At 48.1% G+C, this 20,055-nt stretch overlaps 1 protein-coding gene across 1 annotated transcript in view; it reads left to right on the top strand.

Annotated features, from left to right (window-relative positions):
* Nucleotides 1–19,507, top strand: part of GLRX3 (glutaredoxin 3) — a 35,036-nt gene extending 15,529 nt beyond the window's left edge. Inside the window, exons 3-11 of the mRNA XM_069101693.1 lie at nucleotides 4,712–4,786; nucleotides 5,537–5,735; nucleotides 10,339–10,511; nucleotides 10,943–11,004; nucleotides 13,026–13,083; nucleotides 14,267–14,319; nucleotides 16,595–16,634; nucleotides 16,727–16,819; nucleotides 19,241–19,507. Coding sequence (XP_068957794.1) covers nucleotides 4,712–4,786; nucleotides 5,537–5,735; nucleotides 10,339–10,511; nucleotides 10,943–11,004; nucleotides 13,026–13,083; nucleotides 14,267–14,319; nucleotides 16,595–16,634; nucleotides 16,727–16,819; nucleotides 19,241–19,291 — 804 coding nt within the window. The 3' untranslated portion in view covers nucleotides 19,292–19,507. The remainder of the gene's footprint in view (nucleotides 1–4,711; nucleotides 4,787–5,536; nucleotides 5,736–10,338; nucleotides 10,512–10,942; nucleotides 11,005–13,025; nucleotides 13,084–14,266; nucleotides 14,320–16,594; nucleotides 16,635–16,726; nucleotides 16,820–19,240) is intronic.
* The last annotated feature ends 548 nt before the right edge of the window (nucleotides 19,508–20,055 follow it).

The raw sequence follows: 20,055 nt of genomic DNA, 5'->3' as shown, positions 1-20,055 counted from the left end.
TAGCAGGTGTGAGATCAGAGCGGAGCTTGAGAATTGATGATCATACAAGCAGAGCGGTTTTGTGGGATGGGGAGATCTTCGTGATGTGCCACTGAAGCACCGCTGACCAGTGCCTTGAAGCTGGGGAGCGGATTTGGGCGGCGAGGGAGGTGGTGAGGAGGAGCCTGGGAAGGGAAAGACGGCTGGGAATGCCCCCTGGCTGCTGCTTGGTCCCCTGGGCACGTGTCTGTCACCTCAGTCTCACAGAGGAGCTCACTTGCAGAGCTCTGGTGCTTCCATGCTCCTTGTTTCCCTTATGTAACGGCTCCCTGCTTTTGCAGGACGACTGCATTGCCTCTTCCGCTGTGCTAACATAAAACAGTGGGAGAAGAAAAGTTAAAAAGAGAGCTAGAGGTTAGTGTGCTGAAAATCATGTCCTCAGTTCTCTTTTTGGCTTTGGGGTTGGATTGCCACTGAGCTATGAAGCAGAAACCTTGATTTTCTGCAGAAATATTCCTTCTCTTTCGGGGGGGGATACACCTGGCCTTTTTCTTGATGGGGTTGTATTTGGGAATCATCTGGATGGCATCCAGGCATAGCTGAGAGTTCCCTGACCAGGGAGATAGGTCCTGTACCAGCCTCCATCTCAGGGTGGGGTTCTGTGAAACCCAGAAAGGTAGGTCTCCTTGGAGAAAGCAGAAGGAAGGGCACAAAAAAGAGACTTTTAAAAACCTTTTGAGAATTTCATATACAAGTAGGCAACCATTGTGTCTCATTCCGGCTTTTTAGCAAACTATTTTATGTCTAGCTTTGCTTTTATTTGATTTCTGGTTTTAGGTTTTTCTATATAATTGATTACATGCCACAATAAAATTTTATTTTTTAACAATTATAATTAAGACGTAATTGGGATATGTGGCCTAAAGCTTTCTTCTTTTTCTTTTTTTTTGCTTTTTGGAGGAGGGAAGGCAGGGAAATTGGGGTTAAGTGACTTGTCCAAGGTCACATGGCTAGTAAGTGTTAAGTATCTGAGGCCAAATTTGAACTCAGGTCCTCCTGACTCCAGGGCCGGTACTCTATTCACTGCACTACCTAGCCGCTCCAGGCCTAAGCTTTCTTGCAGTAAAAATTATTTTTTGAAGGGGTTTTCATGATCCAAACCTTGTTAAATAAGGTAAAGACATGTTTTGGAAAAAGGAATTCTGAACAAATGTCTGGGAAGTGCAGTCCAGGTCTGATTCATTGAAAAAATATTATAAAATTTTTTATTTTGCTATTTATAAAGTAGGCAAAAGTATTTGTAATTATTGGTTAGTAGGTACCCTTGGTGTTAAAAGCGTTTAATGGGGTCTTTGTGAATTTTGGTAACTTGAGTATTGAAAGTGATGTTTCTGTTCCCTAACATTGTTAATTTTATTGGACACATTTGCTGGGTGTCCAGGGCGCTGCCGAGGAGCTGCTGCTACAGACTTTCTCCTTATTATGGGGAAGTGAATTGGGGGCACTCTGTTGCTTTTCTTTTCCTTTTATATTTTTGGGAGGAAGGCAGCTTGTTTTTTTGACTACATGACTGTGTTTTTTTGAAACACAGTTTCTTTTAGCTTCTGTTATTTATAATATAGAAACAATATAAGGAAAAATTAATCAAGAAAAATGAAAACCAAAAGTCTAATCTTTAGAAAGTCAGTGATTTAATCTACATGATAATGTAAAGATTCCTGAATAAAGGTACTTTCTTGAAGGGGTTTGATTTCTACAATAGAAAGCTAGTATATTGTAATTTGTCCTAAACTCTCTGTTCTTTATATTTTATTCTAGTCTAAAGGATCACTCTTTTCATCAGTTAAGCTAGCAAGCTTTTCAAGAAAGTAACAGAGCAAAGAAAATGCAGAAATTAGGTTACCCTGAAAGCTTGGAAAGTCAATCAATATACAATGTTTGAAGCTCTGAAAGAATCTGAGTGTCTTGGTGCCTCTGGACCCCCAGGGGAGCGTCCTAGGACCCAGAGGCATGAGGTCAGAGGTATTAATGCAACAGCAGGGCAGCAGCTCCTTGCTAGCATTTAGTGTCTAATCAGAATTTGGATATATCACTTTGTTGGGAACACATTAGAATATATTTGAGTGGGTCTACCCCTCCTGCCAAAAAGGGACATTAGAAGCTGATCAGTTTACAGCATGGCTATTTGGAAACGTGCGTCTTTATGTTGACATGACCTCCCTTGTACTTGGAAATTATGGGCTTGTTGCTTTTGAGCCGGAAGGAGCTGTAGAGACTCAGAGAAAACTGAGTGAGGAGGGAGAAAGGCTCGTGCTGGGGTCCTGCTGCAGGCAAGTAAGTGTCTGAGGCCCCATTAGAACTCAGCCTCTGCTGATTCTGAAATTCGCTGCTCCATCCCCCCACCACTTGGGTGCCTCAGGTGGTGAATCTTGAATTGAGAGAAAACCAAAGAGGGGAACAGAAAGAAATGACAGGTAGAAGTAGAACAAGCCTGGAATAAAGGAGAGCCTCTCAGAGTTTCCGTCTCTCCTTCCATTGGAGCTTCCTTCGGTTCTTGTCTGTGCCTTTTTCACAGTGCTTCTTCACGTGCCCTTGTCTTCTTGTCCGCTCTGCGATGGCTCCCTTCTCCCATGGCTTCACCATGGCCCACGCATCCTTTCAGAGCTGGTGGTCTTAACAATGTTGTTGGCACCGTGTCCTTGCTCCTCCTGGCCTTGCTGGCTTCACTCTGCGTCGGTTCACACAAGTCCACATTTCTCTTAAATGGTCCCCGTGTTATGTTTTCTGGCGCCTTAATCATACTCCATTGCTTGGGTGTCCCCTAAGTTCAGCACTCCTAGCCACCATTTGCCTCCTTGATTTCTAGTTCTTTATTATGATAAAATGAACTGCTATAATTTTTTGGGGGGGGGCAAATATGGGTCCTTTTCCTCTTTCTTTACTCTTTGATGTGTAGGCCAGTAGTGGTAATGCTTGGGTCAAGGGAGTGTATACATTTTAGCAGATTTTGGGGCAGAGTTCCAGCCTTCTCAGCAGAATTAACTGCACCAGTCCATGTCTCCCCTAACAGTGAAGCAGTGTGCCTGTTTTCCTGCAGTCTTTCTAACAGTTGTGCTAAATGTAATTTCGGATTGAATCAGAGACTGCCTCTTTTTAGAGGAAGGAGGAACTGTTTGCTGTAGATTACGTGTAACATAGCTGAGTGAGATCAGTGTTCATCATAGACTAGGGTTGCTTCTGCTGGTGGACACAGTTTGGGTGGCATCTTGGTATTATATTGAATACCAGTGAAAGCTTGGAGGAAAAATGGTGGGGTAGCAGTAGACCTCACCCTCGAGAAGCCCCTCATTGTTCTCACGAAGTAGAGAAGAGTGTGTCTGGGATGCAAGGGCATGAAACGAGGAAGCTGAGTGAGGGGTGTTGAAATTTCACAACAGCTGTCTGCCGTTCTTAGCACTGGGGCTGCTGCTGTCTCTGGTCTCCTTTTAGAGTTCAGGAATTAGTCAACTTGAGTTGGTGGTGTCAAATTTATAGAATTTGCGCATTAGGATTTTGAATATTAGAAGTGCAAAGTTGTACAGAGAAAGGGTTTGCAAATGTTGTTTCAAAGGTACCTGTCACAAACAGATAATAAAATACTTAGAGAAGAGTCAGAAAACCCAGGAGTGTGCAAGGTGAAAGAGACAGACAAAAGATAAATTACTCTTCCTGCTCTATTATATAGTCAAGGTTCGTTAAAAGAAATATAATCTGACTGGGTAAAAGCTTTAGAGAAAAATAGTATTTTCAGTCCCTTGGAAATCTTGTCAGATTCTTGAAAAAAATGAGTGTATATTTAAAACAACTTTTAACAATATAATTTATCAATAAGTTTTATTTCCTACAGGTATAATGTTAATGCAGGCTCTTATTGGTTTCAAAAAGTTTTTATTAAATTGACAGTCCTTTGAGGGAAAAATATAATGTACTTGAGTTTTTCTCAAAGCATCCATTGACAAACCTCAACATAAAGTAGTTTACTGTAGTTGAATTCTAATGTCTGATTTAGAAATTCTAGTACTAAATAAGTTTTCACAGCCACGTGTCAAGACATTGCATTGTCTCGTAGTTCAGAGGCCTCAGTGGAATTATCTAACCTCACTGCCATCTGGTTTTTTCTTTGAGTGTGCATTTGGACATATGAATAGACTCTTGGACAGGTTGCCTCTCCAGTTTCCTGCACTCTGGCCAGCAGCCTTGCAGGAGTTAAAAGTAAAATGTATCAGACATCAATAGTTTATTGGAGAAATACTCCTTTTGCTTCATAATTTGCAGAAGGCCGCAGCTGTCAGTCATGATGTACTGCCTCTCGGAATTAGTCAATAGAGCAAACAGGAAGAATTGCTGTGGGCAGAAAATAAGCACTGTAATCATGACATAACTGGGGTCAGTGATTTATGGATTTCAATATAGTAGGAGCTGCATATGATTGAAAATTTACTAGGTCACTAGTGCACCAAAAGCCTCCAGGCATCTTCTGAAATGTGCAACAAAATAAAACCCTCTGAACCTGTTTTGACACTGTGCACGTGCCGCCAGTGAGTCTCATTTAAATGTAAATGTGTCGTAAACTTTTGCACCAAACTCTTTTAAAACATAAAATTCTTCAAAAGGACATTAAGTGAGAGATTGATTCCTGTTATTGAGATACAAAACCCTCTGATGATCAAGTCTGTTTTTTCTTCTTTTCAAGTTGGAAGCGGAAGCTGTTCCTGAAGTGTCTGAGAAATATGAAATTAGTTCTGTCCCGACCTTTCTGTTTTTTAAGGTAAGCCTAAAGCCAGCCAGCAGATGTCCTTGCTGTCTGGATGGGCAGCGGAGAAACCTTTCCATTCCTCCTTCTCCTGACCTCCAGCCCTGAGTCGGAGGCCTGACTTCTGTCTTCCTTGGTTTGGGTGTGGCACGCCAAGGCTGAGGACACCACTCTGCATGTGGCTGCCCGCTTGTCTTTGTGCTGTTTGGGAGCAGTGACCCAGACTGTGGTGTTGGAGTCAGCCCGCTTGGTTGACTGGAGCTGCCTCCTGAGCAAGGCTGTTGGGAGCCCCATTGGACTTTTGGTTCTGAGCTTGGGAGCTGGGCGGTTTGGTTTGTAAACAGGACTTTCATTTGAGCTAGGCTTGTTGGTGAACAGACAGCAGCCTTGTTCTGTTAGGACTGCCATGGCTGTGGCAGTGGCGGCTGCCGCCGCCTTAGGTCCAGAAATCCAGGGGCTGTGACTCCTGAATCCTTGGTTTGTGTCCCAGCCACGAAGAGCCTGGCCACGGTGGGTTCAGTCCAGGGTGGCCCCTTTGTTTGGACTCAGCTTTCATTCTGGTGACTTTGATACGTGGGAGAAGCCCTTCCACGTCTCTGAGTGGGATTGGTACTGTCCATTTTGGGAAGAGATGCTCTTCCTTTCCACTGAACACTCAGCCCTTTTTTGTTTGCGGTGGGATGTGTTTCTTTGGCACTTCAGTCTGTGGAGGCCCTGAGTAGACTGAACAGTAAACCTTTGCCAATGCTTCTCCCTTGGTTTTAGAATATGCAGAAAGTGGATCGGTTAGATGGTGCCCACGCCCCCGAGCTGACGAGGAAGGTGGAGTGCCACGTCTCCAGCCGCGTCCCTTCCCGCCCTCCCGGATGCACCAAGGATGAGTTTAACCTTCGGCTGAAGAAGCTGACCAATGCTGCGCCGTGCATGCTGTTCATGAAGGGATCTCCGCAGCAGCCTCGCTGTGGTGAGCAGCTTCTCATGGGGCCAGGGCCAGAAGGGAAGACCTCAGTCCTGTGGTCAGAAGAGGGCCTCCTCTCCCAGAACCACAGGCCCACGGAGCAGCCAGGGCCCCGAGAGCTCACAGCCCTTCTCTGTCGACTGATGGCGGCCAGAAATGGCCTGTCCGGTTAGGTGAGGGGTGCTGGCTTCAGGGCCTAGCTGGAACGTCTCAGTAGCAGCAGCAAGGGTTGATCGTAAAACGCAGCAGTCCTTTGGGTTGGGTTCAGTTCCCTTTATCTAAGAGGTGTCTATGTGTGCATGTACGAGTGTGTCCTCCCCCCACAGAGTCCAGGAAGGAGTGGGAGCGACCCCGCTTGGTTCCTCTGCTGTAATGGGTGCGTGTCCTCCTTAGGGCTGATCTGTACTGCTGATCTTGTATTGTGCCTGGAAGTAAGCTCCAGGCGGATAGTGAATACGGAGGCAAAGGGGAGATATAATTTTCCCAAGTTCTTTGGGGAGAATGAACATTCCTGAGACTTCAGGAAGGTTGGGTTTGAGCCTGCCTTCCTGTTAACTAGTTATGGAAATCTGGGCAAATCACGTAACTTATCTATCTCTGTTTCCTCCTTATGAAAAGAAGGAAGTTAGACTTGGTCCTTGTCATCTTGGAAACCAAGCTGGAAAAGAAGCTTTTTTGAGCTCTCTCCACTTGAAATAAAGTTTCTCTCTCTGTTCAGCGTTTGTAACCTACTTCTATATCTCAGTCTGATTTCATTGTGCCCCAGGCAGCCTTTCAAAGGATTTGAACAAGTGAGAGCAGGTATGTATAGAATATGCCATTCACAAGGCTCTTGCAGCCTTCAGATCCTGTCTGGTCAGATGGCACAAAGGGACTACAGTGGTCTGGGAGCCGGGAAGGCCTCTCAGCCAGCCCTGCCCTTTTAGAAGGGAGGAGCTAGTGCTGCCTGCTGGGCTGTCAGGTCACTGGCTGGGCCTCCGTCCCTGCAATCTGTGCAGGTTCAATGAAACCACATTGAAAAACCCTTCGGGTCTCCAAAAAGAAGCCCCCGTTACCGCTGTTCCTTCCTTCCTGGGCTGACTTGAACCTCCTAGGAATCAAAGAGAAGCGGACTTTCTGTGCTGTGGCTTCAGGAAGACTCTGTTGTGCCTTGGCCTTGGCCCATGTGAGCGTCTTCACTTGCAGCAGTGGTCTGAGGAGCATGTGCTGACGTACTGATAAATCACGGCCTTTAACTTGTGCAGTTTCTTCTAGACTTTATTCTCTTTTTGGAGCTTTTCTGTTTCAGTAGAAAACAGGACTGTTTATTTGTACCCATTCTCCTTAAAATTAGCTGCTCCTGTTTTCATAGCCTCGCCATGCAGTGTGGCATAGTGGAAGACCTCTGAGCCCTGGATTCGGGTCTCGGCTCTGCGTCTTGTTCTCTGTGTGTCCCTTGGTAAATCTGCCAGGTGTGGACCTTGGTTTTCACCTCTTTGGAATGATGGACGTGGCCTTGGTGGCCGAGCTCCCGTACAGCTTCCCAGGGGGATCTGCTACAGCCCGGTCCCTCCTAGAGGCTTCCCTTCCCCATGCTGCTGATGCCAGCCCCATGGAGGGTTTCTAGGAGTGACACCTTTTGGGGCAAGCTCATTGCTGCTCCATTGTGAGAGTCACTGTCTCTTGGGTGCCGCCCCTCCCTGTGGTTTAATGATTCGGTGTGGGTGCTTCCCCCTTTGCATTTCACTGACCAGGGAAAGGCAGGTGAAGAGGCAGATGAAGGTTGGCAATGTTTTCAGAAGAGTGGTTCTCAGGGTCTGCCCAGGGTCTGTGTAGAGTCGGCCTGAGCTCCAGAGCCGTCTCTTGTTAGAGATCTGCCACATGGAGCCTGGGACTCTTCCACCCTGCATGCAGCCAGAACCTCTATTAGGAGGGAGCCCCTTGGGCAGGGCTGTCTACCTCGGGTATCCCCAGCACTCAGCACAGCTCCTAGCACAGTTGGGGATTGCTGTACCAAGTACATCCCATGAGTTGGGCACACAGAGGAAAAAAGGAGATGGTGGCCTCTGCCCCCACGGGAACAGCAGAGTGCACAAATAAGGCAAAACAAGATAAAGAATAAAGAGCACCGGCTCCAGTGTCAGGAAGACCTGGAGATTGAATCCGGGCTCAGATACTCAGCACCCACCCAGAAATAACTGGCCGTGTAACCTTGAGCAAGTTACTTAACCTCGATTGCTTAAAAAAAAAAAAGAATAAATTGGGGGGCGGCTAGGTGGTGCAGTGAATACAGCACTGGCCCTGGAATCAGGAGGACCTGAGTTCAAATTTGACCTTAGATACTTAACACTTTTTAGCTGTGTGACCTTGGGCAAGTCACTTAACTCCAATTGCCCTACCTTCCCCCCTCCAAAAAGAAAAAAAAAGAATAAATTGGGGGGGCCTGTGAATGACCACAAACAACTGGGGGTTTTAGCAGAGTTAGGAGGCCGCCCCGAACTGCCCTTCAAGGGGAGCATGTGAAAACAGGGAAGGGGGCTATGGGAGGGAGAGGAAGTGATGGCAAGTCAGCTGGAATCGGGTTGTGGAGGTGCTAGGGAGCCGCTGGTTCTTGCTGGGGGAGAGTGACTTGATCACATCTGTGCTTTAGGGAGAGCACTTTGGAAGCTGTAGAAAACAGGCAGTAGTCCAGGGCAGGAGTGATGAGGGCCGAACCAGGGTGTCTGTGATGGGAGTGGAGAGGATGGGGGTAGTTGTGAGAGATGCAGGGGAGCCATCCAGGACAATCGGAACGATGCCCACACCCTGCCTCCTTCAGGGAAGACGTGGGCTTGTGTGTCTGAGAAAGGATGAAGATGCCTTTAGTTCTCCGTAGCACTTTGTTGTGGAAGTGTGTGAGATGCCCTCCATGGCAGCTGCTTGGATGCAGTGCCACAGAGAGCCGGGCTGGGCCGGGCTGCAGAGCTGGATGTGGGCTGAGGGCTGCTTGGCCTGTTCTTGGACTGTCGTTTAGAGGCGAGCTCTCCCTTCCTTCCTTTGAAAGGTGGCCACCTCGTGAGCTGTGCTTTTTTGGGTCTTTGTTAAGGATCAAACTTGGCTAGGCTTGGCTTGAGGTCATCTGTCATGAATGAAAGTGAATAGTGAGTCTGTGGATGTGCAGTTCCAACATGGTGTTTCTAGCTGTAATTACTCTGATTGTAGTGAGGGCCTTCCTTCTAGAGTCTGCCTAAGTCTTTTGGTCTTGGAATAAAGCCGCCTTCCTGTTTTATTCCTAAGCATAACATTTCCAGGCTGCTACTTTAACCCTTAAAAACGAAAGCCTCCCAATCAATCTTCTAGGCTACATGTAGTTGCCTACAGCAAAAATAGAGCTTTTTCTCAGCCTGTTACAGTAGAAATGAGTTACTGTATTGGCAGCAGAATAACCATCAGCAATCAGCCGGTAGCTGTTTACTAATGAACTCCCCGATGAATGAGGCATCTCAGAAGCAGTGCTTCACTCCAGGCTGTACGTGAACTTCACTCTGCAGTCGGGGGAGAGGCGACTTGGAGGCTGTGCAGAGAAATGTGGGGGCCTCGCCTCTCAGTGAACTGCAGATAGGGAAGCTGGAGCGGGCTCTGCCGGAGACGTTGGGCTCAGGAAGTGAGTGTGGCCGTTCTTGGGATGGATTTCAGTGCTGACTGCAGGAGGGCTGCTTCGCGCCAGCTCTAGAAATGCTTTGGATTGACAGTGAGTCAGTAACAGATTCTGAAGTGAAACGAGGAGGTATCCCTTCTGCTGCTTGTATGTCCAAGTCAAAGAGATTCACACTGTTGGGGGGGAGACAAAACAGCCTTGTTTTTGACTAGACTAACAGGCTTATAAAAGACGAGTGTTCGTACTTGCATTATTGTTTAGTACTAATGTTATAATAAGGAAGGAATGTCAGGAAAGTATGTAACACAATGTGTCACACAAGTATAATGAAATCCTAGTACATAATAAAAACTTGCCACCAAAGTGCAGTAAAAATCACAGGAGGAACTTTGGGGAATGACAGGTGTTTTAAAAATTAACCTATCGGGTTGTTATGACGTGGGAAGGGAGAAAGCCCTGTTGACAGCCAGTGACAGCTTGCAGTGGACTAAGGATGTGGCGAAAAGGTGGAAGCTTCTGGAAGTGTTCTGGGTTCAAAGAACTGCCCCCTTTTCCTTCTCCCTGACTGGTGAACATTTGGGGTGGGGCTTAGTTCTGTAGGGCAGTTGAGAGGGTGGGGGGTGGCATGTTTCCAGGCAGGTCCAAGATGAGGTCACCTGGGCTTAATGGAAAGAAGGCCCGTGGCCTCTTTAATCTCTTGAGAGTCATCTAATCTGACCTCTTCCAGTTATGGAGGCCAAGCAGCACAGGGCTTGTCCCCTTGCCAATGGAGTGAAGGTGGCTTTCTCTACCTGAGAGTCCCTGTTGGCAGCCATAGAGGGTTCAGTGTAGTTGGTGTCTTCCTGCCTGCAGGAGGACCATTATGGGGTCTTTTTCCAGTGCATTAGGCAGGCTAATTCTCTTACTGTTAAAAAGTGGCAGACATGAAATGAAATGATTAACATTTATCATTTATCTCAGGGAAACTTAATTTATTTTTTTCCCCATATACAGGCTTCAGCAAGCAGATGGTGGAAATTCTTAACAAGCATAATATTCAGTTTAGCAGTTTTGATATCTTCTCGGATGAAGACGTGCGCCAAGGACTCAAAATATACTCCAATTGGCCCACTTTTCCTCAGTTATACGTGTCTGGAGAGCTGATAGGAGGCCTTGATATCGTTAAGGTGGGAACCTGAGAAATCGCGACTTGTTCTTTGTAGACAATTTCTTTTGAAAAACGCTTTGTTGGCGCCTTTTAAAATCAAGCATCCTTAGCCATAGGGGCTCCCCTAGACATAGTGTGGCCTCGACACTTGGAAAACAGTTGAGCAAAAGCCACCAGTGACAGTGCAGCTGTCATCCTGGCAGCCACATTCTGCCCTCTTGTCCCAGAGCTCAGTGTCTTTCATTGTAGCTTCTTAGTCCTGTCCTTGACATTGTTTTACTCAGTGTTTCTGTTGCTAGGATGAGATTCTAGGGGTAAGAAGTGGCGTGCAGGGTGGCTCATGGGCAGTATTTGGGCCTGGAGTGACTAGCCAGGTTGTCTGGGGGAGTGCTTGAGAGGTCGTCCTTCCTGCTGCTGTCTTTGTTTTAACCTTTGTTCTTTCTCTTGTAGGAACTGGCAGCATCTAATGAGCTTGAGACAATTTGCCCCAAAGCCCCCAAACTAGAAGAAAGGTAAGGAAGATGCTTCGTTGTACAGCTTTGCTCCCTGTTGGGGGATCATGTACAGTGTTCACTGGATTCACTGCTTACAAAAAGACTTGTTTCCTGGCTCTGTGGGGTGTCGAAACTCTCAGTTTTGGCATTTGACTTTGAACTAGTTATGAAAATGATAAACTCAAGAGCCAGGGCAGGCATGACATTGGATTCATTTTAGAGACGGGCTGAAGGGTTTCCCTTTCACTTCACAGCAGTTTCTCTTGGAAGTAAACATTGAATTTTCTCTGTTTGCACATGATGAGCAGGACCTGTTTGTCTGGGCGTTCATCCTGTTATGGTCACAACTTTTCCTAACCTGTAGCTCGTCACATGTGTCTCGGGGCTTCTTGGGCTCCAGTGGGGCTGCTGGGAGCCAAGGATGGTCTGGAGGAAACACTGGATCTCTCATTTCCAAAGCTGCTATCTTGTGACTCTTATTTCTAGTTACCTTTCACAGAGTTTTTTCTCTGCCTTGAATGGATGGTGTTCTGAGGCTTGAGAACTCAGTCGGGAGGAGATCTGAGATTGTTACTCTTCCCCTCTTCCCCCAACTTTAATATAATTTGATTTAGAAACAAAATTTAATTTATTTTAAAATGCTTTGATGCACTAGGTGCCACGTCCTTATGACTAAGGCCATCAGTTGGGCCAGCAAAGCTCGTTCTATTTATCTCCTGAAGTGAATTTAAAAAAATACAGATCTGACCACATGCCCTTCAGTTACTAGACACCGTGGAAGAAGGCAAGTGCTTCCGACTGAATTCTCAGTAAATTAGGCCCGGGCTCACCTCTTCGGCTTTCAGCCACGAATTGCAAGCTTGCTGCCTCTTTACCAAGAGGATGCAGAGTGTGATCTAAGCATTCCTGATGATCCTGGTGGTCACCAAGAACGTCATTCAGTGAGGGAGGAAGAGAGTCAGGCTTCCGCTTCCCAGGACTCCTGGGGTGACCTCTGGGCTCACTGAGGCCACCCCGCTGAAGGAGCTGGGCCTGAGGCAGCCTGGGCTTGTTTGGGCGTTGCAGTGTTTGTTGGGTTGTGCGTCCTGGTGTCTGGTGCCACTTCTTGCTTCTCGTCAGTGTGTGTCAAGCTTGTCTCTCCTTTTTGTAATTTGCTGTTTCTGACCAAATGGGGGCTGTGGGGACTGGCTGATCAAGTTTGCTAGAGTAGATTGTGAACTAGGAGAGGCGAGCTCTTGCTCTGTGTCCTGAAGGGGACTTTTCAATGAGCACTCAGCTGGGGATCGCTCTTTCAGTGGCTCAGTGCCCTTTCCTTTTGGGTTTTTTGCTACATTCCTGCTAAGTGCCCTCGGTACCAGTGAGGTAGTAATGTTTTTTCCCTACCATTTATTCAAGGAATTTAAACTTTTCCCTTCAGACATCATTCGGTTGATCCTCTTACACCCAACACCCTTGTTAGAACTAAAATGGGCACGTGATAGTAGCTTTTCCTTTTGCGATTTTTAAAGGTCGGCTCCCTGAATACCACGTGCATCTCTGGGAGCTTGTGATGCTGCTTTCCACGGCTGTGACGGGTTCCAGGCGGCCCTCAGGAACACTTGACAGACCAGGGCGCTGGGATGTTTCTCTGTTGCCGGCATTAGCTAGTGGCAGCAGCTTCTGGTTTCCCTCTGGAGGTCTCCCAGGTGGAGCAGGGCAGCAGAATGGATGTATGAGACTGCCCTGGCCTGGCCTCGTCAGCCGTTCTGGACAGACAGTGCTCATTCAGGCTCTGGGTACCAGGCAGAATTGGCTGCTGCTTTTTAGCACGAGGAGCCCGAGGGCTTAAATTGCCACTTTAAGGCACGTTTGTGGCTTTATAAGCAATCTTGTGCTTTATAGTGGCTTAGGGAAGGAATGAAATAAAAGCAAATATAGATGCATTTACTTGTTTAATGTGATATCTCATCTCGCGGCTCCTCCAACGCACCCCTTCCTGATGAAGGGAGCCTGAGCAGTGTTTCATGATTGAGCTGAGCCTTATATCCTTTTCTCCGTAGGCTCAAAGTACTGATAAATAAAGCTTCTGTGATGCTGTTTATGAAAGGAAGCAAACAGGTAAGCACTCAGAAATGGTTTGGTGGGTAATTTCTTTGCGTGTTACCATCTGCAGCAGAGGGACAGTTAGCCATCTTTCCTCGCTTTAGCTAATGAAGCTGGGGGGCGGCAGGAAGCTCTCCTTGCCTTAATTGGTGCTTCTGTCGATCAAGCTGAGTCCTCGGCGTCACGCTCCGCTCCATCATCACCAGCTCCGGGGGGGCCTCTTTGCTCGATGCCACACTTCTCTGCGTCACGTTGGTCACCGCCCTGAGCACTGCAGACCCTCCAGCCGCCACATCCTTGCTGCTGAATTGCATTTTAAGATGGCTCTTGCTGCTCCTGGCTTTTGGAGCAGCCTCTTTGGGTTTAGTAGACGGCCCAAAGCAACGAGCCCGCCATTTGCCAAGTTTGCTGCTATTTGTAATCTCCGGACCACTAGTCCTGCTAGGACACCGTGGCGCTTTGCTCAGGCCACAGAAGATGGCTTTGGGAATTCATAGCCCACTGTGTGCCTGATGCAGGAAGCATGTGTCTAGTGTGGACGGCTGGTTTGAGGAAGGCACGTTATCCTTTAAGTTAGAATTAGGGGAAGCTCCAAGAGCTGGGCAAAATGACGACTTTGTGAAGTCCTTTCTCTGGACCTTACTCTTGAGAGCAGCCTCGTGGAGTAGCCAGGGTATGTAATGGCATCTCTGTGGAACTGCCTGTGTCCAGGACTGATCTCTGAGGATGGTGGGGAGGCAGGGTCCTCTCTGGCCCTGGCCGGCCTTACTTGTCTCAGTTTGAGGCCTCCTAGGCCACTGAAAGCAGAAGAAAAATGGGGCAATTCCACTGGGGGATCCAAAAAATCCACCATCTTTCCTCATCGATTTAAGTAAATTAGGGTTTTTTATCTTGAATTGTAGGAGAGTAGCAAGCTGGCACCAACTTTGTGTTTTTAGCAAGAATTGGTTTGAATGTTACCAAGAAAGATTTTTAGATAGTTACTGTTTGAAGCCAGAACTTATAAACCAGTGGAGCGTGTGCTGCTGGCTGGAGGGATGAAGAGAAGGACTGAATGGAGGTCTGAGCTCGCACCTAACCCAGGAGCCGGGGACAGGGAAGAAGTGTGGTGTGAATAGAAAGACTGGGGACTTGTAGGGAGCTGAGGATGATGACCCCACTCACTTTCAAAGACTGACTGAAATTGTGTTTTATTTAGATGGCAAAGTGTGGATTCAGCAGGCAAATTCTAGAAATTCTTAATGAAACTGGGTAAGTAAATAGCCCATAGAATCACAGTGAAACAGGCTTAGAGTTACAGTGTTTCAGACTGGGTGAGTATTTCTACTTTGGAATAAACCTTTTAAAGGAAATCTTCACTTGCCAGCCAGTTGGGGTGAATGATGACGCAGTTTTCAGCCGGGTAGAAAAGATTTTTTTTTTTTGTGAAATGTGCGTTGCTGGTGTTTTTTTCCTTCTTTAATTGAGAAGTAAGTAACCTGTGCTTTGATGCTTCTAGAAATCCTGAGCACATCAGGGAGAAGGATACAAGGGTCCTCTGGTGCACATCTTGGGCACTGTTTTCCAGCACGTGCAGCAGGCAGATTTTCCTTGTGAAAATATCGACAAACGTCCTGGCAGAGGGGTTGTTTGTCTTTCCAGAAATACGCACTGGACACTTTGTACACAGGTTGTGTCTCGGTCTTCCTGCAGACAGAACCTGCCAGCCAAGCTGCCTTCCACTAGAGAATCAGAGCGGTGGAAGGAAGGCCAGTGCTCTGTCTGTTCCTGGCAGTCTTTCTGGCCGCTTCCTTTCTGATGCTGCCATCTCCATTAGAAGGTGGAAACCATGTTTTGGCTGCCACTGCTCCTTCCTCAGCCATCCCTGCCAATGTCAAAGGCAAAGGGAATTCCCTCTGTGCTTTGGAGGCCACTTGACCCCTAGCCCAGAACGAGCTAGAATTGAAGGCCAGCTCAGATAGAACAACTCCTTTCCTGTCTGATTTGGTCATGCCCCCACGAGTGAGTGCTTGTGACTGCTGTCTGTGTCACCCTGAGAGCTTCTTTCACGGGGTAATGACTGCCTGTGGAGGAAGGGCAGCCCCCTCCTTTCCAGAAGGGCTGCTTTCCTGTAGCAGCCACAGCCTTTGGAATTAAGCCAGTTTTACCTTGAGACACCCCTGGGTGTAAACAATAATGTACGAAGTTTGGTAACTAAGGTTACCAAAGTGAGTTTGGGAATCCTGCTGGAGGGATTCCTCCAGCCGCGGGGGGCGGGGATCCTCTTCATTTTTTTTTTTAATCTCTTGCCTTCTCATTTCTCCTCCCTCCCCAATTCTCCTGGAGGGAGAGAAAAAACTGGCTGGTCTCTGGGTGTAGCTCTGCCCTCAGGCTAAGGCTCTGATACTGATTTGGAGCTGAGCAGCTGACTGCCATCTATCAGGGTTATTTGATTGTTTGTGTGGTGTGGACTGGAATCTAGTCTGTCCTAAAGTAAGAGAAGAGGAAGCAACCATGTATGTCCATGCACGTGTGCATGTATGTGGCTATGCATTTCTGTCCATATGTGCACACACACACAAAGAACTCTCCTCATGCTGAGGGGAAAGCGTGGTCCCTAGTTGGATTGATCTAGTGCCCAATGAGAACTCCAGAGGCTTAACCTCATGGCCGCCCTTCTCTCTGACCTGTCTTCTTTGGTCTGAATGGTTGCAGGGGAGTTGAACTGCTCTGTTCTGACCCTGCCACAATCATTATGGTGACCCATGTGGAAATGGCTCTGGGAGGCTTGGAAAGAGCTTTTCTTCCCGATGCCCCAGTCGGGTTCCTTGGGTTGCTGTGATATATCTCGTTTTGTAGGGAATGAAGTGGAGACCCCCCCTCCCCCCAGGTTAAATGACCTCCCCCAGTGCAGCACAGCTGTTGTGTCCAAGGGAGGCTCGAAGCCCATGTCTCCTGACTCCATGGGACTCACTGCCTCTTCTAGCCCCTCTGAGTATCACAGAGGATGAAACAGGGCTTCTAACCCTGGAGCTGACCTGGATTTCCAGTGTAGTTTGGAGCTGACACTGGGCTCTTCAAGGCCAGAATGCCTTTCTGCTGGAAGCTTGTCACTTGATGGCCATCCCTGCTCAGCTTAAGGAGATTGGCCTCCAGGGAATGGGTGGTTTGGATCACAGTTGTCACCCGTCTAGTGAGGTGTGGCAGGGTTGGGGCCTGCTTTGGTGTGTGTGGAGGCCATTGTAGCTCTGATGAAATACGGGGTTTGATGGCTTCGGAGTTGACCTAAAGTAGGGGGAGTCTTCCACATCCCGGAAGCTTTTAACCTGTTTGTGTCGATGGGTAGCAGAACTTTGTGGCCAGGTGGCAGCTGCAGCTGGTATGCTGTGTGGGTGAGGCTCTTCTGTTTCCATGGCTACCAGAGAGAGAGAGCCCTCGTCATGTGCAAAAGGGTGTGCAAGAAGTTGTTGCGTTTGGTATTTTTTTGGGGGGATTTGCATTTGTGTAAACCAGTTGTATAATTCTGGAAAACTCTCATTTCTCGTAGTATTGATTTTGAGACGTTTGACATCTTGGAGGACGAAGAAGTAAGTCCTGCTTCTTATCCTGTCTGTTCTTCATTCTAGTCTTCCTCATCTAAGAGTCGGGTTTGAAAACCAATTTCCCTTTGTTTCCTTAGGTGCGGCAAGGACTAAAAGCTTACTCCAACTGGCCAACGTACCCCCAGTTGTATGTGAAAGGTGAGCTTGTTGGAGGATTGGATATAGTTAAGGTAAGGGAGCTGTTCACCACGTACCTCACAAGGAAGAAATGCTCCTTAACTCATTGTGGTTACAGTAATGGTTCTTGCCTTGAACGCACAGTGAAGGGATGAATATTGTCTTATTTATGCTCCTGTAATTTTAAATAGGATTAATAGGTCCCTCCTCATTAAAAAATTTAGTGTTATGCTGATGATTTTTAAAAATACTTTCCAAAACCTGCATCCCCCTATTCCTCAAAGAAGCAAAACCTATCAACACATTGGTTTGAGGGATCCACAGAGTGATTGTCTGTGGGTGCGGCTGATGCCTATTAGATAACGTTGAACCCGGGGCTCTGACTGCAGGACAGGCTCCCATGCACTCTGCTGCCACCCTGCCTCTCTGGGGATTTTTTCCTCTGGGTATGCAGCAAATTTTAACATGTCGTTCGATGGGAGGTAGTATTCACTAAATAGAAATCTGTCGTGTGACTTTGCTGGAATGCCTCCGTTCCCGGTGCATTTCAGTAATTGATAGCTATTACTTATTCTCAGCATAAGCACTTTTGGAGGTCATCACGAGCTCTGTGTGTCTTTTTTTAAACACGGACTTACTTCCTTTGACGACACAGGCCTCTTTCCCCCAGGTATGTTTTTATGGGTTTCTTTGCTGGCTCAGTTTGAGAGTTGACATTGTTCTTCTCAGAGAAGGCAGGGAGGCATTTTTTTCCCTTTGCAAACAGCCTCATTCTTGAGAAGTAGAAGGTTTAATGTAGTAGTATTCTGAACAAGCCCCGAAGCAACAGAAATAGATCTGCATTTGTTACTGTGTTTTTTGATTTTTGTCACAGAGAAGCCCAGTCTCCTCCACCCCAAATCCTCTGGAGCCTGGTCTTGTCGGAATGCTTGATGGCCTGTGCCTCAGCCAGGGGAACTCCTGGGAAGATCCAATCAATACAGTTCATTTAATTCTAAAAATAAGTTGTACATACAGTAACTTCTTTTCTGTCACCTCACAGAGATTAGCCATTTTTCCTGGTCACATGCTATTATCTAGATGTGATTTGAAAAGATTTGCAGGATTTTCTGTGAACATTTTCACTTGGTTTGGTGGGGGGTTGCAATAATTCATATCCTGACATTTGGGTTCATTTCTGGCAATGAATGCATTTTCCTATTTTCAGTAAGCCCAGTGTGATTGATTTTTTTTAAATTGAGGGACTTGTATTTTAATTCGTCAAAAGGGAACCAGTTGTCCATTTTAAGAGAAGGAATGGGTGTGTGCATTCTCCCAGGCCACGATGAGAGAAGTAGCCAGGCCTACCAAAGCAGTACAGCTGTGGTCTGGTGCCTGGCACGCTCCCTCGGACCCTTGGCTAGCTGTGGGCCATTTGGCAGCGGGTCCTGGCTTACAGAAGCATACCCTCCTGTTCTGGCGCTAAGATGGGCGGGGACATTCTCTGCCTTTGGGATTCTGTGTGTGAAGCCCAAGGTCGCCATGGCGCTCACTTACATGGAAGGGGCAGCCCCAGCCACACACCGAGATCAGAGGGTCGGCAGATTCTGCGAGGACCTCTCCGAGGCAGGAGGGCAGTTGGGCTGCAGAGCCTCGGCCTTGCCCCAGAGAGATTTTAAAGGGACAGTCTTGGGGTCAGAGTGCCGCTGTCCACCTCTGTACTGCTGGAAGTTCCTTTTGACAAGTAAACTTTCCCCCCAGACACACTGGCCTTCCTTTTCCTTTTTGCTCAGTTGTTTCATCCATCTGGGGTTTTCTTGGCAAAGGTACAATGTTTGCCATTAGGAAAGGAAACTGAGGCAAACAGTGAAGTGACTAACCCAGGGTCACACAGCTGGTAAGTGTCTGAGGTGGGCTGTGACTTGGGGCCTTGTACCATGCTCTCTGTGCACACAGGCATGTTGTTAGACAGCTGGAGCTCAGATTCTGCCTCGGCCCCTCCCCAGCGGTGTGGCCTGGACGTGGCACAGACCTCGCTGGGATGTGTGTCTGTGGTACTCACTGTCCCCAGGTCATTGTGGCACCCCGATGCTTTGCCCCCCGGGACAGGCGCTGGCCTGTTGTTGAGTCGCTTGGCTCAGCAGGATCCTCCCAATACAGAAACCACCCCGTGGGCTCCGTCAGTGTGCCTGCGGGAGTCGGCCCAAGGGCCCAGAGCGTGCTTGCTGCCCTTCCATCACAGAGGGGCCCAGGGAGGCCTCCCTCCCCCCATGTCGTTCCTCCTTGCAGGGGATGCTGTGTAACCACAGACCCTCGTGGCCTTGATAGGATGCTCGGTCGATTAATTCTAACATTGGACCATCCTCCATGCAGGCCTTAGAGATGCTGCTGAAATGCACCTTCTAGTCCCTTGGCTGTTTTTTACAGGGCTTTGGTGTGTGCATGGAAGTGAAACTCTGGACTCAGAGGTTTCCCGCACATTTCTGTCTTTGCAGGAACTGAAAGAAAATGGCGAATTGTTGCCTCTCCTGAGAGGAGAAGCCTAGGGAGCCGGGAGGCTGCCAAGAGCTGGCCGGAGCACTTCCTGAGCACGGAGCGATCCATGAGGCAGTCCTGGGGAGTGGGGGAGGAGCCCGGGCCTTCTTCACCTGCTCGGCCCCTGCCTCTGGCCTTCCTGCCCAAGGTCATGCCCCCCTCCCCTTCCCCCATGGCGGGATGCTCTCAGCGCCTAGAAACCCAATTAAAAAGAGTGCGTTACAGCAGTGTTGGTGTCCTCTCTTTCTTTAAGCTGATGCTGCGGCCCTAGCTCACTGTGATGAAGCCTCCCATCAGCCTCCAGGGCAGCTCACACCAGTTAGAAGGTGTAGTGCCCTGAAGCCCCGCTGGGACCTCTGTACGGTGCAGGCGGCTCTCCAGCTGCGGCAGAAGCTCTGCCCAGACTGTAGGTACCAGGAAGCATCCTAGGGATGGATTCTGGAGAGATACTGAGCATCTGAGTGTGGTACCGGATTGGGCCACTTTGTGTCTGTATGTTGAGAGGCCCAACTTCAGCTCTGCAAAGGGCTGTCAGGAGGCCCTGGCCAGCTTTCCCTGGAGCCTCGATCAGAGCTGCGCCAGGTAATGCTGAGCTCTAGGGAAGCACCGGCTGCTTCTGCTCTGCGTCCCTCCCTAGTCACGGGCCGCTGCACCGAGCTGGGAGGAGTGCCTAAGATGCCAGCCGGGTCCTTGCTGCCAGAAGGCAAACGTCTCCTCCTCTAGTGGATTCCCGGTTCCATTCTCTGACTGTCCCCAGCTTCTCTGTCTTCAAGCC

This window comes from Petaurus breviceps, unplaced genomic scaffold (genome assembly GCF_028583685.1).
Source record: "Petaurus breviceps papuanus isolate PSGF00001 unplaced genomic scaffold, PetGlider_PUasm1.0 490, whole genome shotgun sequence".
Classification (NCBI taxonomy): Eukaryota; Metazoa; Chordata; class Mammalia; order Diprotodontia; family Petauridae; genus Petaurus; species Petaurus breviceps.
The sequence above is the reverse complement of the archived record's forward strand: the minus strand, read 5'-3'. Positions and strand labels throughout refer to the sequence as shown.